Genomic DNA, 25,379 nt, shown 5'->3' with positions numbered 1-25,379 from the left:
TGTTTTTACCAATTGATTTAATTTCAAAATAAATAAATAATTAATATTATTAATATTTTTGTCTTATTTTCGTTTCCCGGCTGCGTAAGTCAAAATTAGTATAATCTAAGAAATCTTTCCAACAAAAGTCGATGGAGTGAATTGTAGACGACACACATTTTACTTTACATTTCCGCCGGGAAAAATTCAGTGCCATCCCTTTTGACGCAACTCCTTTACTAAAAAACACCCATAATGAAAATTACTTTTTTTCTGTTTCCTTTTTCAAAAGCACACTTCCAATACCTATTGTAATTATAAAAGTGTTCGACTTGGCCACTTTCCCTTAAAATATAAAATTTACATAAATTCGATTTAATTTATCTTCTGCGTGTTATAAATGCGTATGACAAAGGACAATTAGTGCTGATGAGAGACAGATATGTACAGGGAGTCATGTAAACGATATACTACCTATCTATTTTGAGATTTTAGGTATACCGGATTTGAAAACGAAAAAAAACCACGCGTTCTCTTGGTATCAGTACTGTCAATTCACATGTTTTATTCTTTTGAGACTATGTAGTACTGAATAAAAAATAACCCGTGACCGAAAAAGACTGACACATTTTCGTGTTATTCGACTCTCAAGTTGACACGACATCAAACTGATTTGCTCTACAAAATTTATACACCAATGTAAGTTGTATTGCCTATAAACGATTTATATTAAATCGAGTAAATTAAAACTTTTTATTGAAATATTAACTGTTTTAGGCAATACACATTGCACAAATGTACGATTTTTGCATTGAGTACATACAAACAGAAATAAATCTTGAATTTAAGGGAATGTAGCTTCTTTAACGTAGCTTCTTCTTCGTGGACTCTGTATAATTCATCCATTATTTTAAGTTCGTTATTACAAATTTGGATAGAACGGGGTAGACAAGAAGAAAACTTACTTTTAAGTTAAACTGTTTTGGTTAATTTGTTTTATTTGTTTTGAAAACGGTGTGGGTAGCTGGTTTGTTAAGAAATCGTCGATGGGTGACTTATTTACGGTCGTACATTTATCGTTTGGTTAGTTAAATTTTGAATAATAATAATATGTAATTTCAACATAAGTTTGTATAATCGATCTTTGTGTATGTATATCTAAAGAAGTTATATGGCTAAGTTCGTTATTACTGAGTATATGTTACGGTTAATGTGTAAAGATATCTTAAGGTGTCTTTTATCTTGGTGAACCCATAAGAAGTGTGTCATTGAAAAAAACATTAAAAAACACACTATGATCACGAAATCTGGTTCTAAAAACCGAATAAGCAATAGAAGGAATTTTAAGTCATAGAATTAAAATTTGCGTATTTTAGGCTGTTAAAGGTGAAGTCAATTGACTTTTCCTAACTCGAGATAAATTTAATTTAAGTGCGAATTATTAACAGGAATAGTTTTAATAAATAATTCTTGAAAAAATAATTATTACTAGTTGAAAAATTCTAAAAATTGGTTAGTTTAAAAAAAATTTAGAATAAACAGAAGAATGATTCACTTCACAAAACCTTAAGTATTTTTTCACTTTTTGCTATTTATGATATATATTGTTTTCAAGCAAAAATTGTTCTTATCAAAGGGGACAAATCTTAGAGGGTCTTGTTTTGAGTCTTAGCCTTCAGGATCAACTCGAACTCGCGTTTTCGTTATTGGTAAGAGATAAAAGAGAATTTTAAAAAAAGTTTTTCTACACAAAAAAAACCTTTTTCGAAATATAAAATAGTTAAATGTTAAAATCGATAAAATCTATTAAAGCTAGATTTTCTTATTTTCTTTATGGGGGGAGGGAGGTATGTGGTAGGAAGTAGGGGCCTGCCGTCTGGGAATTTCAACAAAAGTACGCGACATGCTGTATTTCAGATAATATAATAATATGATTACAATACATATTATGAATTCATAATTATTATTAAATTTATAGAATAAATATTACTAAATATTATTATTAAATAATTTATTATAAATATTTAAATAATATATCAATGTTTACTAATTAGATGCACCCATCTACCTATAACTAATTAATCTGTATGGATGGATCATTGAAATTATATGAAATTCAATTATAAATTCATAATTGATTTCATTTGTTATATTTTATTGTCGTTTTTAATTATTTCCAAAACGTATAGATTCTAAAAAAATCGTAACCATAAATGAACGATTACTTTTTATTCAAACAAATATTTTTTCTAACGTTAGTAAATGTATCACTGTTTACCGGTGAGAGCGCAAATAAGGCCCAAATTATATGGTTATGGTATTATCAGTTATATTTGTGTGGCTATTTAAGAGCTGCCTATACGTGATATTTCAACAATTTTCTCAGCCAATTGTTTAAAAATTAACAAGTTATGCAACAAACATGAATTCACAGCCACCTCTTTTCGGGTTTAAATCGAAAAATATCGATTCTAAGAATTGATATGAACCAAAATTGTAGGAAATTTAATTTGTAACAACTTCGGTGATAATCATTTTTCGTGTAAAATTAAAAATACACGAGTTATATACAAAAACAAGTTATTCAATAAACAAAAATTCAAAATAAAATATTATTTATGAATAATATAGTTTGTGAATACCCGTCTTAACAAGTTGAAAGATTGAAATAATGTGGAGTTGCGCAGTTAACTGTTTATAATAGTATTTTACATAATATCTTTTTAATTTTGTATTTGAAAAGCGGCAGTTCAGTTGCAAATATAATTTATAATTTGTGTGTTAAAATAATTATAATTTGTGCGTTAAAATTAATGCCTAATAAACATAGATTTTATAATCAAAAATATAATCAATAAATAACTATTCAGGTAAGTGAATATAATTAAATTTTGTGTTTTGTCAAGTTTTTGATAAGCCATATCAGTAGAAAATTTCATTAACTATCTTTCTCCACTTAAATTATCCGTTTCCCTAATTAAACACGGATTAATGTGCCGTTATAACTTAAAAAGCTCTTTTTAAAAGTATTTTTGATTAATATAATTTTTACCTACTTTAAGGATCATCCAAAACGATCTGTAACTGGTATTAGGGTTAATAAAATTTCAACATAATTAATCAATTACTTTTTCTTCTTTTGAGCTTTCAAATGCCATAAAAGATGCTTTTTTTAACACAAATTCGGGAATTCTAAAATTTAGGAAATTGGTTGGAGCTAGGGCTTTTGAAATTATGTCGGCAGAAGGTATTTCTTTGACGTAATTTAACGGATTTTTATTTTTATTGTCAGGAACTCTTCAGGAATTTTCTACAATTCCTATAATGGAAGGTTACTACACTAATTATGAAGGCCTGGTGATTGTACATGAAAGCCAAATGTGGTTATCAGATAGGATGTTAGCAAAAATAATTGATGATATAATGTTGGATAATTTAGCAAGTATACCCAATGTGAAGCAGTTACCGGAAGAAGAAATTAATTTACCATTTCGTGCTCCATTTAACAAAAACAAACGTTTTCCAGAGGTTGGGAAATATATTAGAATTTGTGTGTTTTCTCAATTGTATGCACTTTTTTCTCAAATTCAATTTATTGATAAACCGAACCGGAAGCAAAATAATTTAGACGTAGCAAGAAGTATGACGTCTACATTTCAATATGTTCAAATGATTGATCGACTATCATTTGAAAAAATGCATGAAATTCTGTGGAAAAAGGATTCAAATAACCAAGACACAGCTGAAGAAAATGGTTATTATACCCCGTACGAAGGTACGATGTTCTTATATGAAAGACAAATATGGTTCTCGGATAAAATGTTTGCAAAAATTTTGAATGAAAGAACATGTGGTAAAGTAATTTCGGTACCCGATTTCACTATGCCAGCAATGAGTGAAAAAAATTTGCCATTTCGTGCACCATTTTCAGAAAATAAGCGTTTTCCATCAATTGGAAAATATATTCAAGTTAACAACAATAATAGTGAGTGGAGAGAGGCATTGACTAATCCAGGTACAAAAGCTATGGACCTTTTTAATAGAAGAAACTGTGTGTTTAATCGTCAATCATTTGAAGTCTTGATGGAAATTAAATGGATACCAAAACCTTTGGCGGAGACAGCAACAAAAAATGATTCCACTATGAAAAGCAATGTTCACGACGTAGATTAAGTGCTAAAAATTTGTGCCTAGATAGGATAATAATTAAGATACAGACTGTCTAAAATTCAAGGAACTATTTTTCTTTAAATTTTCAATTTTAATTAAAATATTTTGTTAGTTTGATAAATGCATCAATGTTTTTGAATTTTCATTTCATAAATGCTTCAATATTTCTGTTTAATTTATACGGAAATTTTACAATTTTCAAGCTATGCAGATTTAAAAAAAACTAAAGAAAATAAAACAGGGTTAATAAAGTTAAAAGGGTCCAGCATATTTTGACCTTCCTGAAGCATACGAGAAACACCAACATTGAATAATTGAATTAATAAAGAATACTTACATAAAAATATTGTTTTTACCAATTGATTTAATTTCAAAATAAATAAATAATTAATATTATTAATATTTTTGTTTTAATTTCGTTTCCCGGCTGCGTAAGTCAAAATTAGTATAATCTAAGAAATCTTTCGAACAAAAGTCGATGGAATGAATTGTAGACGACACACATTTTACTTTACATTTCCGTCGGGAAAAATTCAGTGCCATCCCTTTTGACGCAACTCCTTTAATAAAAAAAAACCCATAATGAAAATTACTTTTTTTCTGTTTCCTTTGTCAAAAGCACACTTCCAATACCTATTGGTAATTACAAAAGTGTTCGACTTGGCCACTTTCCCTTAAAATATAAAATTTACATAAATTCGATTTAATTTATCTTCTGCGTGTTATAAATGCGTATGACAAAGGACAATTAGTGTTGATGAGAGATATATGTACAGGGAGTCATGTAAACGGTGTACTACCTATCTATTTTGAGATTTTATACCGTTTTTGAAACCGAAAAAATTAACCACGTTGATCCAGCGTTCTTTTGGCATCAGTACTGTCAATTCACAAGTTTATTCTTTTCAGACTGACACTGAAGTACTGAATAAAAAATAACCCGTGACCGAAAAAGACGACTCTCAAGTTGACACGACATCAAACTGATTTTCTCTACAAAATTCATACACCAATGTAAGTTGTATTGCCTATAAACGATTACTTATATTAAATCGAGTAAATTAAAACTTTTTATCGAAATTTAACCGTTTTAGGCAACACACATTGCACAAATGTACGATTTTTTGCATTGAGTACATACAAACAGAAATAAATCTTGAATTTAAGGGAATGTCGCTTCTTTAATGTAGCTTCTTCTTCGTGGACTCTGTATAATTCATCCATTATTTTAAGTTCGTTATTACAAATTTGGATAGAACGGGGTAGACAAGAAGAAAACTTACTTTTAAGTTAAACTGTTTTGGTTAATTTGTTTTATTTGTTTTGAAAACGGTGTGGGTAGCTGGTTTGTTAAGAAATCGTCGATGGGTGACTTATTTACGGTCGTACATTTATCGTTTGGTTAGTTAAATTTTGAATAATAATAATATGTAATTTCAACATAAGTTTGTATAATCGATCTTTGTGTATGTATATCTAAAGAAGTTATATGGCTAAGTTCGTTATTACTGAGTATATGTTACGGTTAATGTGTAAAGATATCTTAAGGTGTCTTTTATCTTGGTGAACCCATAAGAAGTGTGTCATTGAAAAAAAACATTAAATGCAATAATGCAATTATTTTCCTAGTCTAGGAAATTGAATTTGGGAAATGCATCCTAATTTCCAACTTATTTCTGGATCTACTGATAATTAATAACACTAACCAATTTATTAATTTACCGTAACAGATAGGTACAAATAAATCACTTTCATTTTGAAACAAAAGTTGTTTTGTAATATAGTACAGAGTGGTTCGAAAATAAGGCCATATATAACGTATGAAACATTAGGATTATATCAGTTCTCTTTATAGACCTGAGGAACATGGAAAACGACAATTGAGAGAGTAGCAAAGGAAGGGAACAACACTTGAGGCGAGCTGAAGACGCTTGCTGGAGACTAGGACGGGTGAAGAGCTTTTCTTGATGCTCTATACTCCCACAGGAGATAAGGGAAATAATTGAGTCAAGTAAGTCAAACTCCATGTATGACGTAATGTTTAAAACAATGAACGTAGCTCGGTCGTATGTTTAGAGATCGAAAAACTCGAAAATGATATAATCGATGCCATTGGTAATATATGAAATGTAACTTTATTGTACACCACTCTGTTTATAAGTAATAACAATAATTAATGGTAACAACCCTCCATCCCTCCGTTAACATATTATAACTTGAACACTTAACGAACCACTCATTTCAACAATTCAGAACTAATTCATGCTATGAAACATGATGATAAGGACTATATACATACAAATTATTATTATTATTATTATAATACAGTGGTTCTACCTCGAAATTCGAAAGAGGACGAGATAACTCAGAGCTTTCTATGCTAACTCAAGAAAGTTACTGTCGTAAGTACTATAATTGAATTTAAAGTGCCGATTATTCAAACCAGGCCTCTTTTCTAAGATTCTTTTTTCTTATAACATTGAAACAACGTGGTTGTATTGTCGAAATTAAATTCTTCCTTCAATGAAACCTATGGAAAAAAAACAAAAGTACCTATGATCGAACTTATCAATTTTCTAATACTTTTAATGTTGAATATGGACGTTGTGTGGCGTCCACGTAAGCCATTTTTCCATGAGTAGATATCCTTTCTAGGTATTTATAGTTATTTGCTACAATCATAAAACAGGTAATATAAAGTAGATCGAATTCTATATATACAAAATCACTGGGAAAATTTTACGCAAATTTTGACTTGCGACAGAAATATATATTTTTGGAACAGATACATTAATCACAAGGTAACAAGAGAAATTATAATCTATAAATAAAGGATTTATTCCAAAGTTAATCCCAAAATTAACGCAAGATTTAATTTTTACAGCATTTGTACAGTAAAGTGTTGGCAATAAGAAAATAAAGGTAGTTTAAGAGCTAATAGTTTTAGAAATTTAAGATATATTTATTTATAGGCAAGATTTCAATGAATTTTGCCTTTATGGTGTGCCAAAAACCTCGTCAGCCGGCGGACCAGCGAGGGGTATTATTTTGGATGGATAAAATTTATAGTTTTTATAGGATACAAGAAAAAACTACCCTGATTAAAAATTATCCGGTTATCTGAGGACCGAATTTAAAATTTGTCATTCATTTTCGCGTACACTCTGTAAATTGGAATCAAAATTATAGGTACTATTTGAATTTAAAGTACATTTTATCGTTCTGCTATCACTGTTTAATAATACATTGTATACTTAAGTCTCTTCATCTGACTTTATTATAATATGTTTACAAAGTTTGTACTATGGTAAAGTATTGTACCTTAGATTATTCTTCAGTTTCTTCAAAAAGACAAATTTTACTTACCAAACAACACTTAATTTACCAAGAAACGTAGTGTAGATTTTAATGGTTTAGTTTTTATAATAACAAAAGTAGCCAAATAGAGTTTTTTTGTAATAATTTTGCATGTAGAGACGCCTTCCTCTATAATAAAACACATCCTCTCTTTAAGGTAGTTCCTCCGCGACCGTCCAGTCAAAAAGTTTTGGACTAATACTATCATTCAGTGCATTAACTGTGCTATGACTATTATACATATACCATATATTATTTTCACAAGACTGTAGTTCCTCACTACTGTTTCTAGTATACATATAAACACACACACTATGACATATGCCTTTAACATTAGTCTTCATATCTTTTCCACAAAAATCATCGCTAAAACGAGTTATTTATTTAAGTTTTTTATCGAAACTATATGGTAAATAATTTTTATTTTTATTTATATATTTTCTAAATATAGTATTCTACATTATATTAGTTTTTCATAGAGATGGTGGACGTCATTCATTGGTAAATAAATATAATATTTGTAAATTTGTGTATTTTTATACACTTCTCCCATGTACACGTACAAATTGCGTCACTTTTAATTGCTAATATCTCATGTATGGCATGGTAAATCATCTTCTAATTTTAACAGCAAGTGTATTATGAATTAAATATTTTATATTCTGAGTTTTGAGAAATTCTTGGAATATCACTTTCGTGTAGGTACTACCTTAAGTAGTGTTTTATTGGTTTCATTAAAAATGTTATTGAACTGTGATTCGCTAAAGATATGTTAATTTACTTTGTTAATTATCTCGCAAAGTAGGCCTCATATCCAAAAGTGGAAAATAACTTTTTCCTTCGTCTTTATGACCTTATTTTGCAGGATAACGATCTGCAGTCAATAACAGAACGCCCTGTATATGGTATACAAATGTAGTTATACATATTAATTTTGTTCCAAGGTACGACACTCTCTTCTTTCTGTTCTTTCTGTATGACTGGGTACTATTTGGATTTTTATCATTTTGAAGAAGGAAACGTCATTATATGTGCACCAAGTCACCAACTAATGTGTGGAATCATGTAAAATTTACGAATTCACTGCCTCTTTAAGGTAGCACATGCACTAAGCCTACTTTAGATTTGGGGTTGAAATTATTTGTACCTTATTTTTAACTTTCTGATGATGAATAACTTCATGAATGTAGACGAAAAATAAGAATAAAATTTTTCGATATCTGGAAAAGAACCCCATTTTTGTTTTTTCTGGACCAATTCTTAAGAATTTGAAAAATTTATATTAAAAAAAAAAAAAAAACGGGTTTACTTAACGATTTAGGGAGTAGTTTCAAAAAAATCACCTAACATTTAAAATTCTGTACGCAACGCTTTTATTTTGATTACGGAGTTATTACGAAAACATTCATCTAATCGTTAAATTTTTCATGAAGAGTTATTTTATTTGGCACACATTTTAAAATGTAGACGTTTATATAAGAAAATTTAAAAAATTGGCAACCATACTTGTAGCCATAATTCAAGCTATGGAGTTTGGTGGAAGAAAAATGCATGTAACACTATCATGCCATGTTGCATTTGCAAACTGTAAGTCTAGTATGCTAAAGCACATGAAAAAGAACACCAAGTACAGGAATACTAAAAATTTTACTCATTATACTAAAAATATTCGGTAAGGATATGCTGACGCTATCGAGAGTTTAACGCGAGTCTCACACTAAGATAATTTGGCGTAGACAACAGAATAGTATCTAAATTTTTATACCATGTATATATGATTTATATCAAGGTATACTAAGTTTAGTCTCCAAGTTTGTAGGACAATATTGATGCTACGAACAAAATTTTGGTATAAGTGTTCATAAAATCACCAAATTAATGTATTTCCGGTTGCCGGTCTGTCCGTCCATCCGCCTGTCTGTCGTGTCAACACGATGACGTAAAGAGGGACGTAAAAAGTAAGGCCGAGTTCGAAAATGAGCAACATAGGTCAATTTAAATGTAAAAAAAGTTCCTTATAAAAACTTGTTTCAACTTTTGTTTGAAACATTTGTTCGTAAACAACACTGTTAACTACCAGGGCGCAAAGTAAGTTAGAAATATTATAAAGTATGTATACAGGTATTGTATATATTTTAAATTGATAAGTTATATATATTATGTATGTGTTTGTTTGTTATTGCATATACTATGTCCACTTAGGAAGTGAGAACAAAAGATACTCTTATTACTTTGTGTGTAAGAGTGGCCTTTCTTTACTTACATGACGTAAAAAAAACATTGTACAATCAACACTGTCTATACATGGTTTACCCAGTGATTGCGTTCATTCACTGATCTACGGGTTAACGAAGTCAAGCTAACACGGGTGTGCGAGTTTTTATGCTTTTTGGTTAGATAAAATTCCATGTATTTATTTGCGAATATTCAATTAAGCGCCGAGGAAGTGTTTTACTGAGTACTTATTCCAGCGATCGAACTTACGATCAAAATTTGGTAGTCTTGGCTCAGGTATAATATATCTCCTTTGCATCTTTTATTGTATAAGACCCGAAAGGGCTTAGTAACATTTTTGGTATACATGTAGGGTATATAAGAATATTATGGGTAGACTTTGGTTTACGTAAAGAAGATAGTGTTTAATATATATTTTATGCTTCATGAATTTTTGCACTTTATAACAATTTCTCTATATAACAATTTTTAATATCTGTTATGTCAGATACAAACACTCAAATCTTGTGGAATTTCTGTTACAATTTTTGGTCAGACATTATAAATTGTTTTTTATCTGTAGTCCAGGAAAATTAGACATTTAGTTACTTCAATTCTGAAACGAAGAGTTTCTGATCGTTATGTTGTTGGTTTTAAATTTGTTCAAAAGGATTTTCGGAACCCGTACATGGCATATTGTATCTATACACCTAAATATCTCGTTTTGTAGTTAACCAATCAAAAAATAACTTGAACAAAAGTTGTAGAATTTGGTGGACACATAAGGTTCTGATATCAAATTGGATCTCGTTCATCGGGTGTCTAATTAATAGCTAATTTAGATTCTAAACGGTAAGAATAGAATAACACTTTAATTAGAAAGTTGATCCTCATATACTGAGTACCTTATATTCTGCGTTTTATCGAAATTGGAAAAATCGAAAAAATCGCAAACAAATATTTGTTTTGGAATTTGATGAAACTCAGTGAATGGGGTAATTTTGATCCAAAAAGTATAAAAATCGGATTAATTTAATGATTGGATGCAGAGTTTCTGAGATATCGCAATATTCGGATCGATTTTAGTCGGTATCTCAAAAACTCTTCAACCAGTCATCAAATGTACCCGATTTTTATATTTTTTGTGTCAAAATTACCTTATATACTGAGTTTTATCGAAATTAGAGATAAATAAAATTTTTCGATTTTTTGCAATTTTTTTAAGAGGTACCCCTTTGAAAAAATCGAGAAAAACGCAAAAGAATATTTGTTTTGGAATTTGATGAAACTTAGTGGATGGGGTAATTTTGATCCAAAAAGTATAAAAATCTGGGTAATTTAATGATTGGACCTATAGAAAGTTTACAATGTCAACGAGTATCATGGGCAAAACTTCATTGTCAAAAAAGTTCCCAACCAAAGTATTAAAATCCATAAAATTGTAAACAAAAGGGAGAATAAGTGAGAGCTATAACGTGATAATCTTTGCTTTTAAAGGAGAAATTGCCCAGCCAAGCGGGCGGGTATCTGCTATTATTAATATAAAACAATAAAATATAAAATATGATAATCAAACATATTTTTTGATGAATTTAAAGTTGAATTGTTTTCAAGCTACATTTAATTAAAATTTTTAATTTTATATAATAAATAAATCTAATAAGAACAAATGTAACAATATATATACATGGTGTCTCCGATTACCATCACCACATCCGAAAATTTAGAAAATTCCATACGTATTCAATAATGTAACAAAGCACTCGCATTTTGCTAACACTCGATTAAAAACATAGATAAATTTTATTTTTGTAGTAAGTATATTTCGTCAAATTCGAAAGCACAAAAGGACATTTTGTTCTAGAATTCATAGTTTCTGGGTGGTTTGGACTGGGATACCCTGAATATGATTTAACTGCTTATTATAAGAAATAATTAGTGTACCAAATAAAATTTCATTTTAAATTTCAAGTATAGTAAAAGTAATAATGGATATTAATATGATCGAATTATAATAAGACACATTAAACACTGGCGTAGGGCCTTAACGTGGAGCATCGGTTACTAAATTTAGGATAAAAAATTATATGTTATGAAAAAAATACCACGATACTAATCAGTAATGATTTGATGATATTATCAGAAAAATCGCTTTTAAACAGTGAAGAAAACAGTATTTCAGACTAAAAAGTATATATCTTAAATAAAAATTGTAATTATTTTACTTCAAATTAAAAATCAATATCAAACAAGTGAAAATAAGCAATTGACTGAGTTAATTACTCTGTCACATTACACATACATACATGTCACACATACATGTCACACATACATGTCACACATACATAACGCCTAATACATACATGTCATACATACATAACGCCTCACAGGTAAACAGTGATGTTTACGAAAAAATGTTTCAAACAAAAGTTGTTTATTTTTTTATGGACCCAAGACCCCATTGACCTATGTTGCTCATAATACCTTTTTTGGTTTTTGAGTTATTGTGTACACATACGGACAGACGGACAGACGGTCAGACTAATTAGGTACAAACTTGGGACTAAACTTAATATACCTTGATATATATTACATATATACATGGTATAATGAAAGATTAGGGCACCATTTGCTATAAAAACCTAGAACCCAAAAAAGTTAAATTTGACGCTGTCGAGTGCCGTTAAACGATTAATCTTTTATAATTTATTGTTTTTAATTTTAAGAAAATATTTATTTTCCAAATGTTTGCCCACCTAGAATCTTGTTTTTCTACATCACTTAATTTTTCAAATGCGATCATTACGGAACACTTTTCATATACATTATAAATTAAAATTGAAATTTTACTTGGTACTTTTTATAACAAAAGATATATAATAATATTATGACAATAAGAAATTCTAAACTGGTTTACGAACATCGAATCGACAACAAAACGTCATCAGATACTAATTTCCTTAGAAAATTACTATGGAATTGGATTAGTTTTGTTATTCGTACATGCATACCAATTCGAACTAACAATCTATAGTAATACTTTATTATACTATTTTATCAGTTTATATAGTATTTCATTTCGACTAAGTTCCGTAGAGGATGCCGTAGAGAAATGTGTGATTTTGAAAACGTTCTTAAAAGAAAGCACATCAATTTTTTCAAATTATCTTTTTATCATTTTCAAATCAATATAGTTAATTAAATAAATTGTACGTTTTTCCTTTTATTAATTCAATCAAAGGGGGAACGGTGGACACACTAATATTGCGCTTAGGCTGAGAAATCGTGAAAGCGTTCTGAAAAAGCGACTCTGACAAGTTGAAATCTTTCAACTGTGTATGATGAACAAATTCAAAACCCACCTACAAAAATTATATTCCTAAGCATACATCTGATTGTAGTTAAAACTAAAGATTTACAATACCATGCAGCTACAAAAATATATAATATATTGTGTGCAAGTGAGGCATATAAATTTGATAATATAGATATCGCTCTTCAGTCATCAATACTCTAGCTATAGTCGTCTCTGTTCATCAAATAATGGATTTTGGATGAACTCATACTTAAATTAAAATTTTGTTATTATCGACAACTTTATATTTTTATGGTATTATTATAAACTACAAGATTGCCTAAATATTTTAGATAGTTTTTAATCACTCTCTCTAGATTTTTTGATATAGAAATATCCAATTGAAAAGGATAACCTATATGATTCATCATTTTTTCAGCCAACTTTTAATGATTAAATAACAATAAAATGCCCGATGACCTAGGAATTTTTTGTGATTTTTGGAAACTTTATTAATCAAAAAAAGTATTTATAAGGTTTTATTGAAAGTCCTAGTGTTATTCAATCCTTGCATATCTCCTTAAATACTATGTTATGTAATTTTAAGAAGATAAACAGTTAGAAAATATTGATGGGGTTTATTTTTACTGCGTTTTCAAAATCATACTGATTTCTGCTCCACCCTGTTCGTATAGTTCGGATATATTGTTCAATTTTACAGATAATATAGTAATAATATAAAAAAGTAATAAGATTGAATATGGCAGCCACCTGTAACTTTATTATAGTAGAAAATATGGTTTGAATTTATTACTTGATATATATTCTTCTTTTTAAGAGAAGCTTTATAATTATTTTTTACTAAAAATTTTATTCACCTCGTAAAAAACTTAGTCTGTAACCGTTTATAATCCAGATAAATTATTAAAATTTAAGAAAAATTTGTATATATTTAATACAGGCATGGGCGAGTTATTTTAAGTCAAAGTCAGCATTATTTTAACTATATTGTATGCCATAAACTTTATTGTGTGTCTCTTTATCCAAGTCCGCATTGCTCATAGAGAAGGAAGCGAGACGGGTATACGACTCTTCTACCAATCTAAGTTACTCTAATGGTAAAGAGATTGGTAGAAAAAAAAATGTTGTCTCTCTATCTTACTCGTATTATCGGTTGTCTCTGGTTAGGTTGTTGCTGTATTGCTCATTATTTAGTTACAGAAGTGTGAGGGACTTCTCTGAGTCACATTTGTCCATGCCTGATTTAATTGCTTCACCGTAAAACAATAATATTTATACGAATCGTTAAGATTCCTGCAACAAGTGAAATTTACAAAAAAAAATTCGGTTACGGAACCCTTAACTCGTATTTCAAACATATCTAAGAAGACTCTCAATTACACAATCGTATAAAACTTTAAGCCAAGCTTTAAACATTCTATTTTAGATTTTTTTATCGATCACTTAGAGAACACAACTCATTTTTACGTTTTTTGTCCCACTGACATTGGTACCTCCTTTATTATCGGACTACAAAACAAAATGGAATAAAATTTAAAATTAATTTTATTTTAATAATAAAATAAATAGGAATTAATTATTCTAGTTCGAAAGTTACAACGATCAACAAATCTGTTGAATTATTTTACAGGTTTTTATACAATAAGGAAATTAATAAACAAGAAACAACACGCTTCAGTGAATGTTTGTTTGAAACATAAAAAAATGTAATACGAACTATTTTTATAACTCTTCTATTAGCCGTGATCGTCTAGTGGTTAGGACCCTACGTTGTGGCCGTAGTAACCCAGGTTCGAATCCTGGTCACGGCATTGTGCAAACATTGATACAGTTGAAGTTTGTTTTGCTTGGTTATTTTTAACAGAACAATCTTCAGATAAATATATTTTACCATCACTTCCAATAGCCGTGATCGTCTAGTGGTTAGGACCCTACGTTGTGGCCGTAGTAACCCAGGTTCGAATCCTGGTCACGGCAAAGTGAAAACATAGTCACGATGGATGTTAAATTTTTAGTTTCTTTTGCTTGGTTATTTTTAACACAACATCTTTAGATAAATATATTTTTCCATCACTTCCAATAGCCGTGATCGTCTAGTGGTTAGGACCCTACGTTGTGGCCGTAGTAACCCAGGTTCGAATCCTGGTCACGGCAATGTGCTAGCTGTGTCATAGAGGAACCTGTTTATTAATTTTTTTTTTGTCTTACTCATACATTTAACATAAGAATCCACATTTAACCGAAATTTCCAAAAACGCTGATCATTAAGTACGTATTACCATCTTTGATTGGCCGTACAGTGGTCGTATAGCTTTAATTTTATGAAACAACTATAGAGTGATACACATCCGCTTCGCTGGGTTTAAAGTAAATATTGCTCCCGCTTATCCCTTTTCTTTAATACTCGAAATAATGATGGGGAAATACACAGGTCAAATATATTTTTTTTAAAAATGTATAATAGTAATTATTCATTGAGTATATTAGAGAAGATGGTCATGAAATATTTTATATTGACTATTTTTACAGAAATCTGTAATTTATGGCAATTTCAAATGTCAAATTAAATTAAATTTTTTTATTTAAAAAAAATATATCTTTATAAATTATAGTTCATGTGTTATTCTGATAAATCAGCTATATTGCTGTATAGTTTCATTAAAAACCATTCGCTAGTTTAAACGTGAAAGCGTAACAAACAAACAAACAAACAAACATGCTTACTTTCGCATTTATAATATATAGAGATAGGTAATATTTACAAAATATCAAATCCGTTCAAATTGGCAAGTTTATGTAAATATGAAAAGTACCTACTTTAACATTTTGCATGTGTACGTACGTCCGTCATATGTGGTTGAATACATCGTTAGCTCCATTAGTGCACCCAAAAGCGTTCTCGTTATAAATGTATATTAGCTAGGGTATGTGTTTTGTGTTTATGGTATTATTTCTGCTTTGTAAAATTTATTTTGATGGTCACAGTATATTTAGCCCGAACTAATAACATTTAGAAAATTAATGGATATTTTGAGAATATTATAGAACAATTCTGAGAAATACAAACAATATACTAAAACATTCAGGAAATTTATGATTGCCTATGGTCATTGGTCAAAATATAATCTATTAATTTGTAGTTTATCAATTTATTAACGCTCTTTGTGTAACTATATTGAGCTTTTGAGAATAGAATACCGCATAAAATGGCCAGTGATATGTTGAAATTGATGACATAAATAGAAAAAGATGAAATTTAATGATGGAAAAAGGTTTATTTTCAATTCATTTGCAAAATGTGGAAATTTTCTTTTATGTAATCGTACTTTTATGTTACGTCATTATTTAAATTCAATAAAGAACTAAATATCTGAAATTAAGACGTGACTAGTCAATTAGTCAATTAGGCAATTTGTATGACGCGAATGTAAAAAAGTTTTGTAAAAATATCGTAAACTAGTCAATTTTTATGACGTAAATGTAAAAAAAAGCTCTAAAAATATCGAAAAAGCATCAAAAACCAAAGTTTTCTAAAGTGTTCTTTTTGGAAAGCGCCCTTAGGTAATGGTTTTTGCATAAACAGAATCTGTGATAAATTTGCTACATTATGAAAACATTTTTGATGCTTATTTTCTCTAAAAAGTCAACTGATTCAAAGATCTCGTTGGTTTCGCACTTAAACGACAATGATTTGAATTGTGCCACTAAAATATCAATTCAGTTTTCGGAATAAGTACAATCGCTTTATATCAAGTAGTTAATAAAACTGTTTCTGTTAAATAATAAATTAATTAAACCATTTTTATACTCTATTAATATTTTATTATAACATACAGGGCGTCCTCCAAATTATCATATTAGAATAGCAGAGCTCTAGCTAAGTCACGAAACAGACTTCCATCAAGACGGCTCGATTTTGAATATTTCTTTTCTCATTGAAATTAGGAACTAATGAAATAAATCTGTTATCTGAGAATGGTTGCGTTAATTGCGCTTATTAATTGTCAGTACATGGATGACGTGCTTTACTCGGTATTTTCTGGTGTTAAAAAGGCACAAATTTTATCACAAATATATTCACCATTTGTCTCCACACAAATATCAATTTGAATGTCCCGGTTATGTACTTTATTTTGTCGACAATAGATGTCCGGAAGAGTCATATTTTGAGTCAATGTTTCAGATTTTCCTGAAACCACCGATGAAACGACGTTCTTAAAATGAAACATAGCTAGATCGATTTTTCGCTCCAAAAAGCCTCTGTAGAGTATGGGTACGGGTATGGGTATGGAGGTTAGCGGGCAATGCTCGAGGATCGCGCCTCGAAGCAATAGTTTAGAGCACCTAGCCAAGTAGACCCTTGTACTCTATCCCCGCTACGCTTTTACGCTTTTCAGTGGCTATTATAACCAACGGATGTACTGCAACCCAGGATTTGCCTAGCGCTGAGTTTCCTAATTTCTTCTGGTTCGACTATGGCCTAACAGACAAAGTGGATCGATGTTTCTTCTGAATTTTCTCCGCATTGTCCGGAAGATTGTCTTTTTCCAATCTGATGTTGGAACTTGTTCAGGTTATCATGCCCTGTGAGTAACTCTACGATGACTCTAATATCAGCTCTGTTTAGTTTCAAGATCTCCTCGGCTCTGTTACCGAGCGAGCTGGTCCATGCCTTTAATTGTTGGTTTTTCAGATTATCTCCTAATCTGTTAAGACCTTCTTGGTATGGCATCCTCGCAAGCTTTTCTTGAGTGGGAGCCATGGTGGTTCCCAGTTTGGCTAGCTTGTCTGCTCTCTCATTACCGTTCCAACCAGAGTGTCCGAGTATCCAGGTAATATTGACTTTATTGTGCCTCGCCAGGTTGTTTAGACTGTTTCTATTCTCCTTGACGAGTCGCGATGACACTGTACAGTTTGATAGCGCTTCTCTGTAGGGTAGCACTCATGAACTGTACACACCACATAGAGTAAACACAACACATACATTAACTAGAAAATTGTAGAAAATTGTATTATTGAACCCAACGTAGCATAAATTCAAATGAATAGCGTGAGTTGTTTAATAATATGTTTTAATTAAAAAAAATTGTTTAATTTTGTATCAATTATTCATTTTGTAAATTAAAAAATAAACAGGTCAAAAACGTAACGTGTTCAATTACCTTTTTTTTTTTTTATAAATTTTTATTTTTGCAAAATAATTAATTTATAACAAAAAAAAAAAAAAACAAAATGAATGATTACTTCTGTATCTATGTGTTAATTTTTCTAATTATGTCGCGCTCCAATCGGATTAAAAAATCAACCGGATGTTCTAATATACCGGATGTTTATTGTAATATGTATGGTATTGGATCGGTAGCTAAGCAACTCATGAAATTATCTTAAAAGCTAATGTCTGTCATTGCCATAGATATTTAAATATCGGAACCGAACCCTTCACATGCTTGAAAAAATATTGAGCATGTCCAAATTTGAAAAGTATGACCCAAATTAAGTAAGATTTCATACTTGGTTGATTAAAATTGGATGAAATTTGGATGTGATAGGGAAAAATTAAATTTTTTCATTTTTGTGGACGTCAACAAGTTAAAAAAAATTGATTTTTTTTAAATAATAAAGTCAAATTTTATCTTATCCGAATGTAATGATTTTTGAAACTCACTAATTTTGGGTCAAACTTTTTATCTTTGATGTAATTTTTTCGCTAACATTTACCTTTGTGTTAAATATCGGAATATGGACCCTTCATTCTTAAAAACTATTAAACATAGATAAAATTGGACGTCAAATTTGGAAAATATCACCCAAACTTAGCAGGACTGCATACTAAGTTAAATAAAACTGGATACAATTCGGATGTGATAGAGCAAAATTATATTTTTTCGATTTTGATGACGTCACCAAGTTCAATAAAGTCATTCTTTTAGATATTTCCTCCAAATTTAATCCGCTCTGAATGGAATTTTTTTTGGGTCAAACTTTTCATCTTTGATGTTATTTTTTCTCTACCATTCACCTTTGTGTTAAATATCGGAACCTGGATCCTTCATTCTTGAAAAATATTAAACATAGGTAAAATTTGACGTCAAATTTGAAAAATATGACCCAAATTTAGCTCGATTGCATACTTAGTTAATTAAAATTGGATAAAATTCGGATGTGATGAATAAGGACTTTATTTCGTAACGAAACGTAGCTAAAAAAGAAAAATCAGTAGTATGATTATGAATCCTCAAAACTGAATAAATTTCGATATTTTATCCAATTATATATATTTCAGTTGGCTTCGAGACAGAATCGAGAAACTGAGGCACATCATCAAATCATTTGATTTTTAACCGACTTCAAACAAAAATGGAGGAGATTATCAATTCGACTGTATTTTTTATTTTTTATTTATTTTTTATGTTTGTTACCTCAGAACTTTTGACTGGGTGAACCGATTTTGATGATTCTTTATCTGTTTGAAAGCTGGTCTCATTTTACTTGCTGGCTTCCTGTGTGGTCTCATTTTATTTTGGGCCAGTTCTGACAACGGCATCCATGATAAAATCATAAAAGTCTTAAATTTGCAGCAAGTTTGCAAGACAAGAGTACGACTAACTCAATAACAAGCCAACCGATTTCGATGATTCTTTTTTTAGCGACAAATTAGTTAATGTACTTCAGATTCACTAAAAATCTCAAAATAAAAAAAACTTTTAACAAAAAGAAAACCGACTTCAAAAGAAAAACTTTTCCAAAATACATTAATATGCACTTAACAGTAAAAAATAACGATAATATAATGTAGTTAAAATTATTGTTATTTTTGGAGTCGGTGTCAGCCAAGCTAATGTAGCAAACTGTTCTGTCAGAGTTGTTTTCTTGGCTGAACCGATTCCAAAAATAACAATAATTTTAACTACATTATATTATCGTTATTTTTTTACTTTTAAGTGCATATTAATGTATTTTGGAAAAGTTTTTCTTTTGAAGTCGGTTATCTTTTTATTAAAAGTTTTTTTTATTTTTAGGGAAAAATTATTTAAAGTATACTTACCATTATAAATCTGAAAAAGAAGAGAAATCACACTTTCGGTTACAGGAAAGAAAAGTCCATGAGAATTTTTTTTTTTTTTACGTATATTTAATGTATTTTATTCAATTTTTTTTTTTTTTGAAATATTCATTTGTTTGTTCACATTTTCCATTTTTTTTATTATAATTTTTTATGTAAGTAATTTTTCGCTTTCATACAATAAAGTTTTTTTTTTCTTTGAAATTAAGTATGTTTTTTTTCCTTGGTAAATACTTTTAAGACCTAAATTATTTTTTATATTATTTAGTATTTTTGTTTGTTTAGTAAAACGGCATTTTATGTATTTCATTTTTATTTTTTTGTGTATGTGAGAATGTGAATTGAATCAGTGTGTTTTGACGTTAAGTGTGTGTAATTTGTATAGCGCAAATTTTAATAGTCCAAGAGCAAGTGATCAATTTTATATGTGTCATCATATTTTAGTTATTTTTAACCGACTTCAAACAAAACAGGAGGAGGTTATCAATTCGACTGTATTTTTTTTTTTAATGTTTGTTACCTCAGAACTTTTGACTGGGTGAACCGATTTCATTTTGGTCGAGTTCTGATAACGGTATCCATGAGAAAATCATAAAAGTCTTAAATTTGCATTAAGTATGCACGACAAGAGGATGAATAATTCAATATCACGCCAATCGATTACGATGATTCTTTTTTTAGTGATAAATTAGTTAGTGCACTTCAGGTTCACTAAAAATCACAAAATAAAAAAAACTTTTAACAAAAAGAAAACTTCAAAAGAAAAACTTTTCCAAAACAAATTAAAATGCACTAAAAAAGTAAAAAAATAACGATAATATAATATAATTAAAATTATTGTTATTTTTGGAGTCGGTGTCAGCTAAGCTAATGTTGCAAACTGTTCTGTCAGAGTTGTTTCTTTGGCTGACACCGACCTCAAAAATAACAACAATTTTAACTACATTATATTAACGTAATTTTTTTACTTTTTAGTGCATTTTAATTTGTTTTGAAAAATTTTTCTTTTGAAGTCGGTTTTCTTTTTGTTAAAAGTTTTTTTATATAATGCATGTTTTAACAGTACTTTCAGAAAGGCTGAGAAATTTATGAGGCTGTTATGAAAGGCATGCCAAGCAGTGGCGTAACTACCTTAACTCGCCCCCCGGAGCACAACACCTGTTTAGCGCCCTCAATTCGAAAACCATATAGTATTCTATGTAAAATATACTTGCAAATTAATAAATATAAAGTAAAATAAATAAAGTCATAGGTTCAAGCTTTAAATTTGAGACAAAATACCTAGTTGAGAAAACAAGACTAGATTTTGAAATGTATATGATCATCTAGAAATAGTTCAAAAGAGACCTATTATTAATCTCTAGCTAATTCTACGGGAATTTTGCGGTGTCTTCTTACACGTATTGGTTGTATCAATATCCTATTTTTCACCAACAGACTTAGCTTTTTCTATTGCCTCTTCACAGAGATTGCCTCGAATTGCGGCTAGTTCAGTCGCTAATGATTCAAGAAGTGCTGACAGACACATGTCAAGTCAGTCCTGCCAGTAGAAAAGACGTGTATTTATTATATTACACTGGCACTATGTTTAAAATATATTTTCCAGAGATCAATTCTAATAAAAAGAAAAAATATTCAGCATTTTTGTGGTTTGCGGATCATTTGGTGCCCTTTGTGAGTATAGCCCATCAAATATAAGCGTTTCTAAAATGGCTGTCAAGTATTTTGTCTCCCTTTGAACCTAATTCGAGGTCATTATTTCATTCATTTCTTGCATGTTTCATCCTAAGTGTAAATAGTCGGTACTGAAGTTTTTTTTTTAACATCTCTTTTTCTCTCCTAAACAAATACAAAATGTATCACTGGCTCCTGGAGTTTAAAGTTATGCTCACACAGAATATCTTATCGAGTCGGTTTAATGATAGCAGCAGACGGTTTTTTTTTTTTTTAAAGTATCACAGGACTTTTCTTCAATACCTCAAAATCTTTTCTTACAGATGTTTTCAGCAAATATATATGATATTTGGGTAATCGAATTGGAAATATTATTACAGGACACTGGTTGGGCGGCAGGCATGCTGAGCGCCTGGACCTGGCAGTGTATTACGACTACTGCAGGAGCTGCCACAGTGGTGAGGGCAGAGCTGCCCAGCTGCCCAGCTCTTGGCATGGGGAGATGGACTTACTTGAGCCAGCCTCTCTTTTACGATCTCTCCGACCTAAAGTCCCTCCTTGACGTCAAAGCACTCTTGCTGTTCTTAAACAGCTCCAAATGGTTCATGGACTAGTGGTCTATGTGAGTCCCACCCCAAGACAGCCAGTCTAACCTGACTTAACCATTTTTAGTTAGTTTAAATCAAGAATGTGAAAAATGTTAATTGGAAAAACACTTTGCACGGACAAATAAAGTAATCGCTAAATGGTTTTGTGAAAACATCTGTAATCGTTTCTCTACAAAAATACATTGGTCATATTTCACCCTTTTCTCAGCTGTGTAAGCATAGCTTTTGGAAAAACAGTTTTTCATTTTAAATATCAGACATTTAATGGTATTTTTTTTTCAAAAATTTTCTTTAAAAATTTTTTATTATAATTTTTTTGTACAAAAATTTGTTTTATGGGCGTTCTTTTTTGTTCTTTTAGGGTTTGTTCTTAATGTTTCTCAATCGTGATATGTACAATTATTTTTACTTCAAAATAATATAAAAATCGGGAGCTTGGGAAGTAATTTCTTTTAATTTGAGCTTAGAATATTTTTGAAACGCTTTTTTTGTATATATATAACGTTATTCAATCAAAATGAAGAAAAGGAATGTTTTTTCCGAACCCAACAGATTTTATTTGAATAATTTCTATCGATTTAACTTGGTTTTCTTGGATTTCTATCTCTAAGACATAGAAATTTATTTTGTTGGATAAATTTTTACATTTTTTTTGGAAGATTTTTTTAAGTAAGTGTTTCAAAAAGTAGGTAATATTCAAAGCTCGAATTTAAAAGAAAACTTTTGGGGAAATTTAAAAATATTTTGTTTTAACGAAATACTTAAAAAAAAGGAATTTTCCATTCGTATATAAATCTCAATATTTTTGGTAATAATTTAATTAATGGACTAATTTTTTTTTTTATTAAATATTTTACATTTATTAACGAGATTAGATATATTTTTTTATTTAATTATAATATTTATTTTAATATGATTTATTAAAGTGTAGAAGTACAGGATGTTCAACGAGGTGACACATTTATTACATTTTTTTTGTGTGTGTATATCGTAGATCTTTTTTTTAAATAGTATAATAAGTTCCATATTTCTTTTTGGACTTTGTAAGTAACATTTTAAATTTTTTATGTAATATGGATAGTTTTTTCTGATACATCCTGTACATATAATAATAGTTTTTATTAAAAAAAATAAAAATGTTTGACTTTCCACATTCGCAAACATTCATTTTTTTAAAAATATTTTTTTTTTATTATTCTAAAAAATTTATTATTATTTTTTTTTTGTATTTTTTTTTTACAATGGAAAAAATTATAATTACACCATTTACAATTACACGTCATAACAATAAATTTTATTTATTTTTTTTGATCTATTGTGTAGTTCGAGCGTTATTTTTGCTAGCTTGGTAGGTGGTTGAATTCGGGTTGGGAGACGGTCGTAGAATTGAACATTGTATAGTTAACACTGTACAGTTAACGTAAAGTACTCGTAACAGTTTCAGATCAGTTCCTACATTTTATGACCCGACGAATCCCAATTTTCGATGTTTTATCCAAAATTAAAAATGGTTTCAAATTATAATTTTCAGTGTCTTAGTTGCCTTGCAGTTAAAAATTTATCAGAAATTTTGGAAGAAAATTTCCGTAAAAGGAAATAGTTGTTACGCATTAACTTGACATCAGCTATTGAAATTTTTCATCGTATTGAAATGACTGTTGAATATTACGCCCGAAAATATGGACTAATATGTTTGATTTGTTCAAAAAAACCCCAAAAAAGTCGATTAAACTTGATATACCGTGAACCTTTTGAATTGATTGATAAAGGGCTCCATTCCTCGAATGTTTAATTATTGGCAAGTTTTTATAGATAATACCACCCCACCAATAGATCGAAAAAAAAAATTGTATTCTTCAAATAAAAGGAAAACGTCTCCGAACATAGAGTTACTTATTTATGGAAAAATCGTGTATATTTAATAATTTAATGTAAATTATTTTTTAATACATTTCTTAAATACTAATATATTTAATATACCGGATGTCACACTTATTTTATGCCATCATACAGAGTGTCACATCGTGTATTGTTATTATAATATAAATATTTACAAAAAAACAAACTTAAATTATATTGTTTTGTTATTCAAAAATTATTTTTAAATACTTTATTTACAAATTTATATAGTTTTTAATAATTTACTTTTCGAAAAATTATTTTATAGGGCTAAACAACGCATGCGTGGTATTTTACTGAATCATTTCAAAACGGCTGGAAAATTTGAGAGGTTGGTACACACAGTTCGACGCCCATTATTTAAGGTGTCGAGCAACGGTTACTTAAAAACGTCACGCCTATTTAAGTGGAGGACAAAATGAATGTTGCATTTTCCGAAACCCTATTTTGTGATCAAATTGATCATTGATCATGTCAAAAGTGGAATAACCCATATGGGGTGACCGAGCATTTTGCCGAAGACCGAACCTTGGGCGATCCTCGGTTACCGTTGATTTGCCGAAGACAATTTTCTCTATAGAGAGTATACTCGAGTCACGGCTGCCGTTCGTATACCTAACCTTACCAGTTTTCAAATGTCAAAAAGAAAATATGAAGATATGTTTAAAAAAAGGACCATAAAAGTGAGGTTAAAGCGAATAAGTACACTTTTATTATCAATGATAATAATAATATTAATAATAATAACGTCAAAAAATATTTAAAAATTGGATGTTGTTTTACAAGAAAAATCTTTTCCAATGAATTTAATACTTCAAAAATAATACAACTGGCAATTTAGGTTAATTCAGTAGATTGGTAATCATACGGTAAATGGACAAAAGCACATCGCCCATAAGCTGGTAATGTGCTCAGCCGGAATTTTGCCGAGGCTCGGGAGCTCGGCCACCGATATTGGCCGATGCATTGCCCAGTGGTAAAACCCCATATGGGAATATCTACTACATTTTGGTTCAAGTGCATTTAATACTGTCGAATAATAATAAATACGCATCAAATTTACGCATAATCATTAAATGAAGTAGATCGAATAGTATAC

General features: G+C 29.7%; 1 protein-coding gene and 3 non-coding genes across 4 annotated transcripts; all 4 read left to right on the top strand.

Moving 5' to 3' along the window:
• Positions 1 to 2,739: 2,739 nt before the first annotated feature.
• On the top strand, positions 2,740 to 4,499 carry LOC123297490. The gene is made up of 2 exons (XM_044879165.1): positions 2,740 to 2,849; positions 3,272 to 4,499. The coding sequence occupies exon 2, from the start codon at positions 3,304 to 3,306 to the stop codon at positions 4,150 to 4,152; it is 849 nt and encodes a 282-aa protein (XP_044735100.1). The 5' UTR covers positions 2,740 to 2,849; positions 3,272 to 3,303; the 3' UTR covers positions 4,153 to 4,499.
• A 10,276-nt stretch (positions 4,500 to 14,775) lies between these two features.
• On the top strand, positions 14,776 to 14,847 carry Trnah-gug. The gene has a single exon. It is a non-coding gene; the product is annotated as a tRNA-His (tRNA).
• Positions 14,848 to 14,941: 94 nt separating this feature from the next.
• Positions 14,942 to 15,013, top strand: Trnah-gug. The gene has a single exon. It is a non-coding gene; the product is annotated as a tRNA-His (tRNA).
• Positions 15,014 to 15,118: 105 nt separating this feature from the next.
• Trnah-gug lies at positions 15,119 to 15,190 on the top strand. Its single transcript has one exon. It is a non-coding gene; the product is annotated as a tRNA-His (tRNA).
• Positions 15,191 to 25,379: the final 10,189 nt, after the last annotated feature.

This window comes from Chrysoperla carnea, chromosome 4 (assembly GCF_905475395.1).
Source record: "Chrysoperla carnea chromosome 4, inChrCarn1.1, whole genome shotgun sequence".
Classification (NCBI taxonomy): domain Eukaryota; kingdom Metazoa; phylum Arthropoda; class Insecta; order Neuroptera; family Chrysopidae; genus Chrysoperla; species Chrysoperla carnea.
Note: the sequence above shows the minus strand (reverse complement) of the source record. Positions and strands in the feature narration are given on the sequence as shown.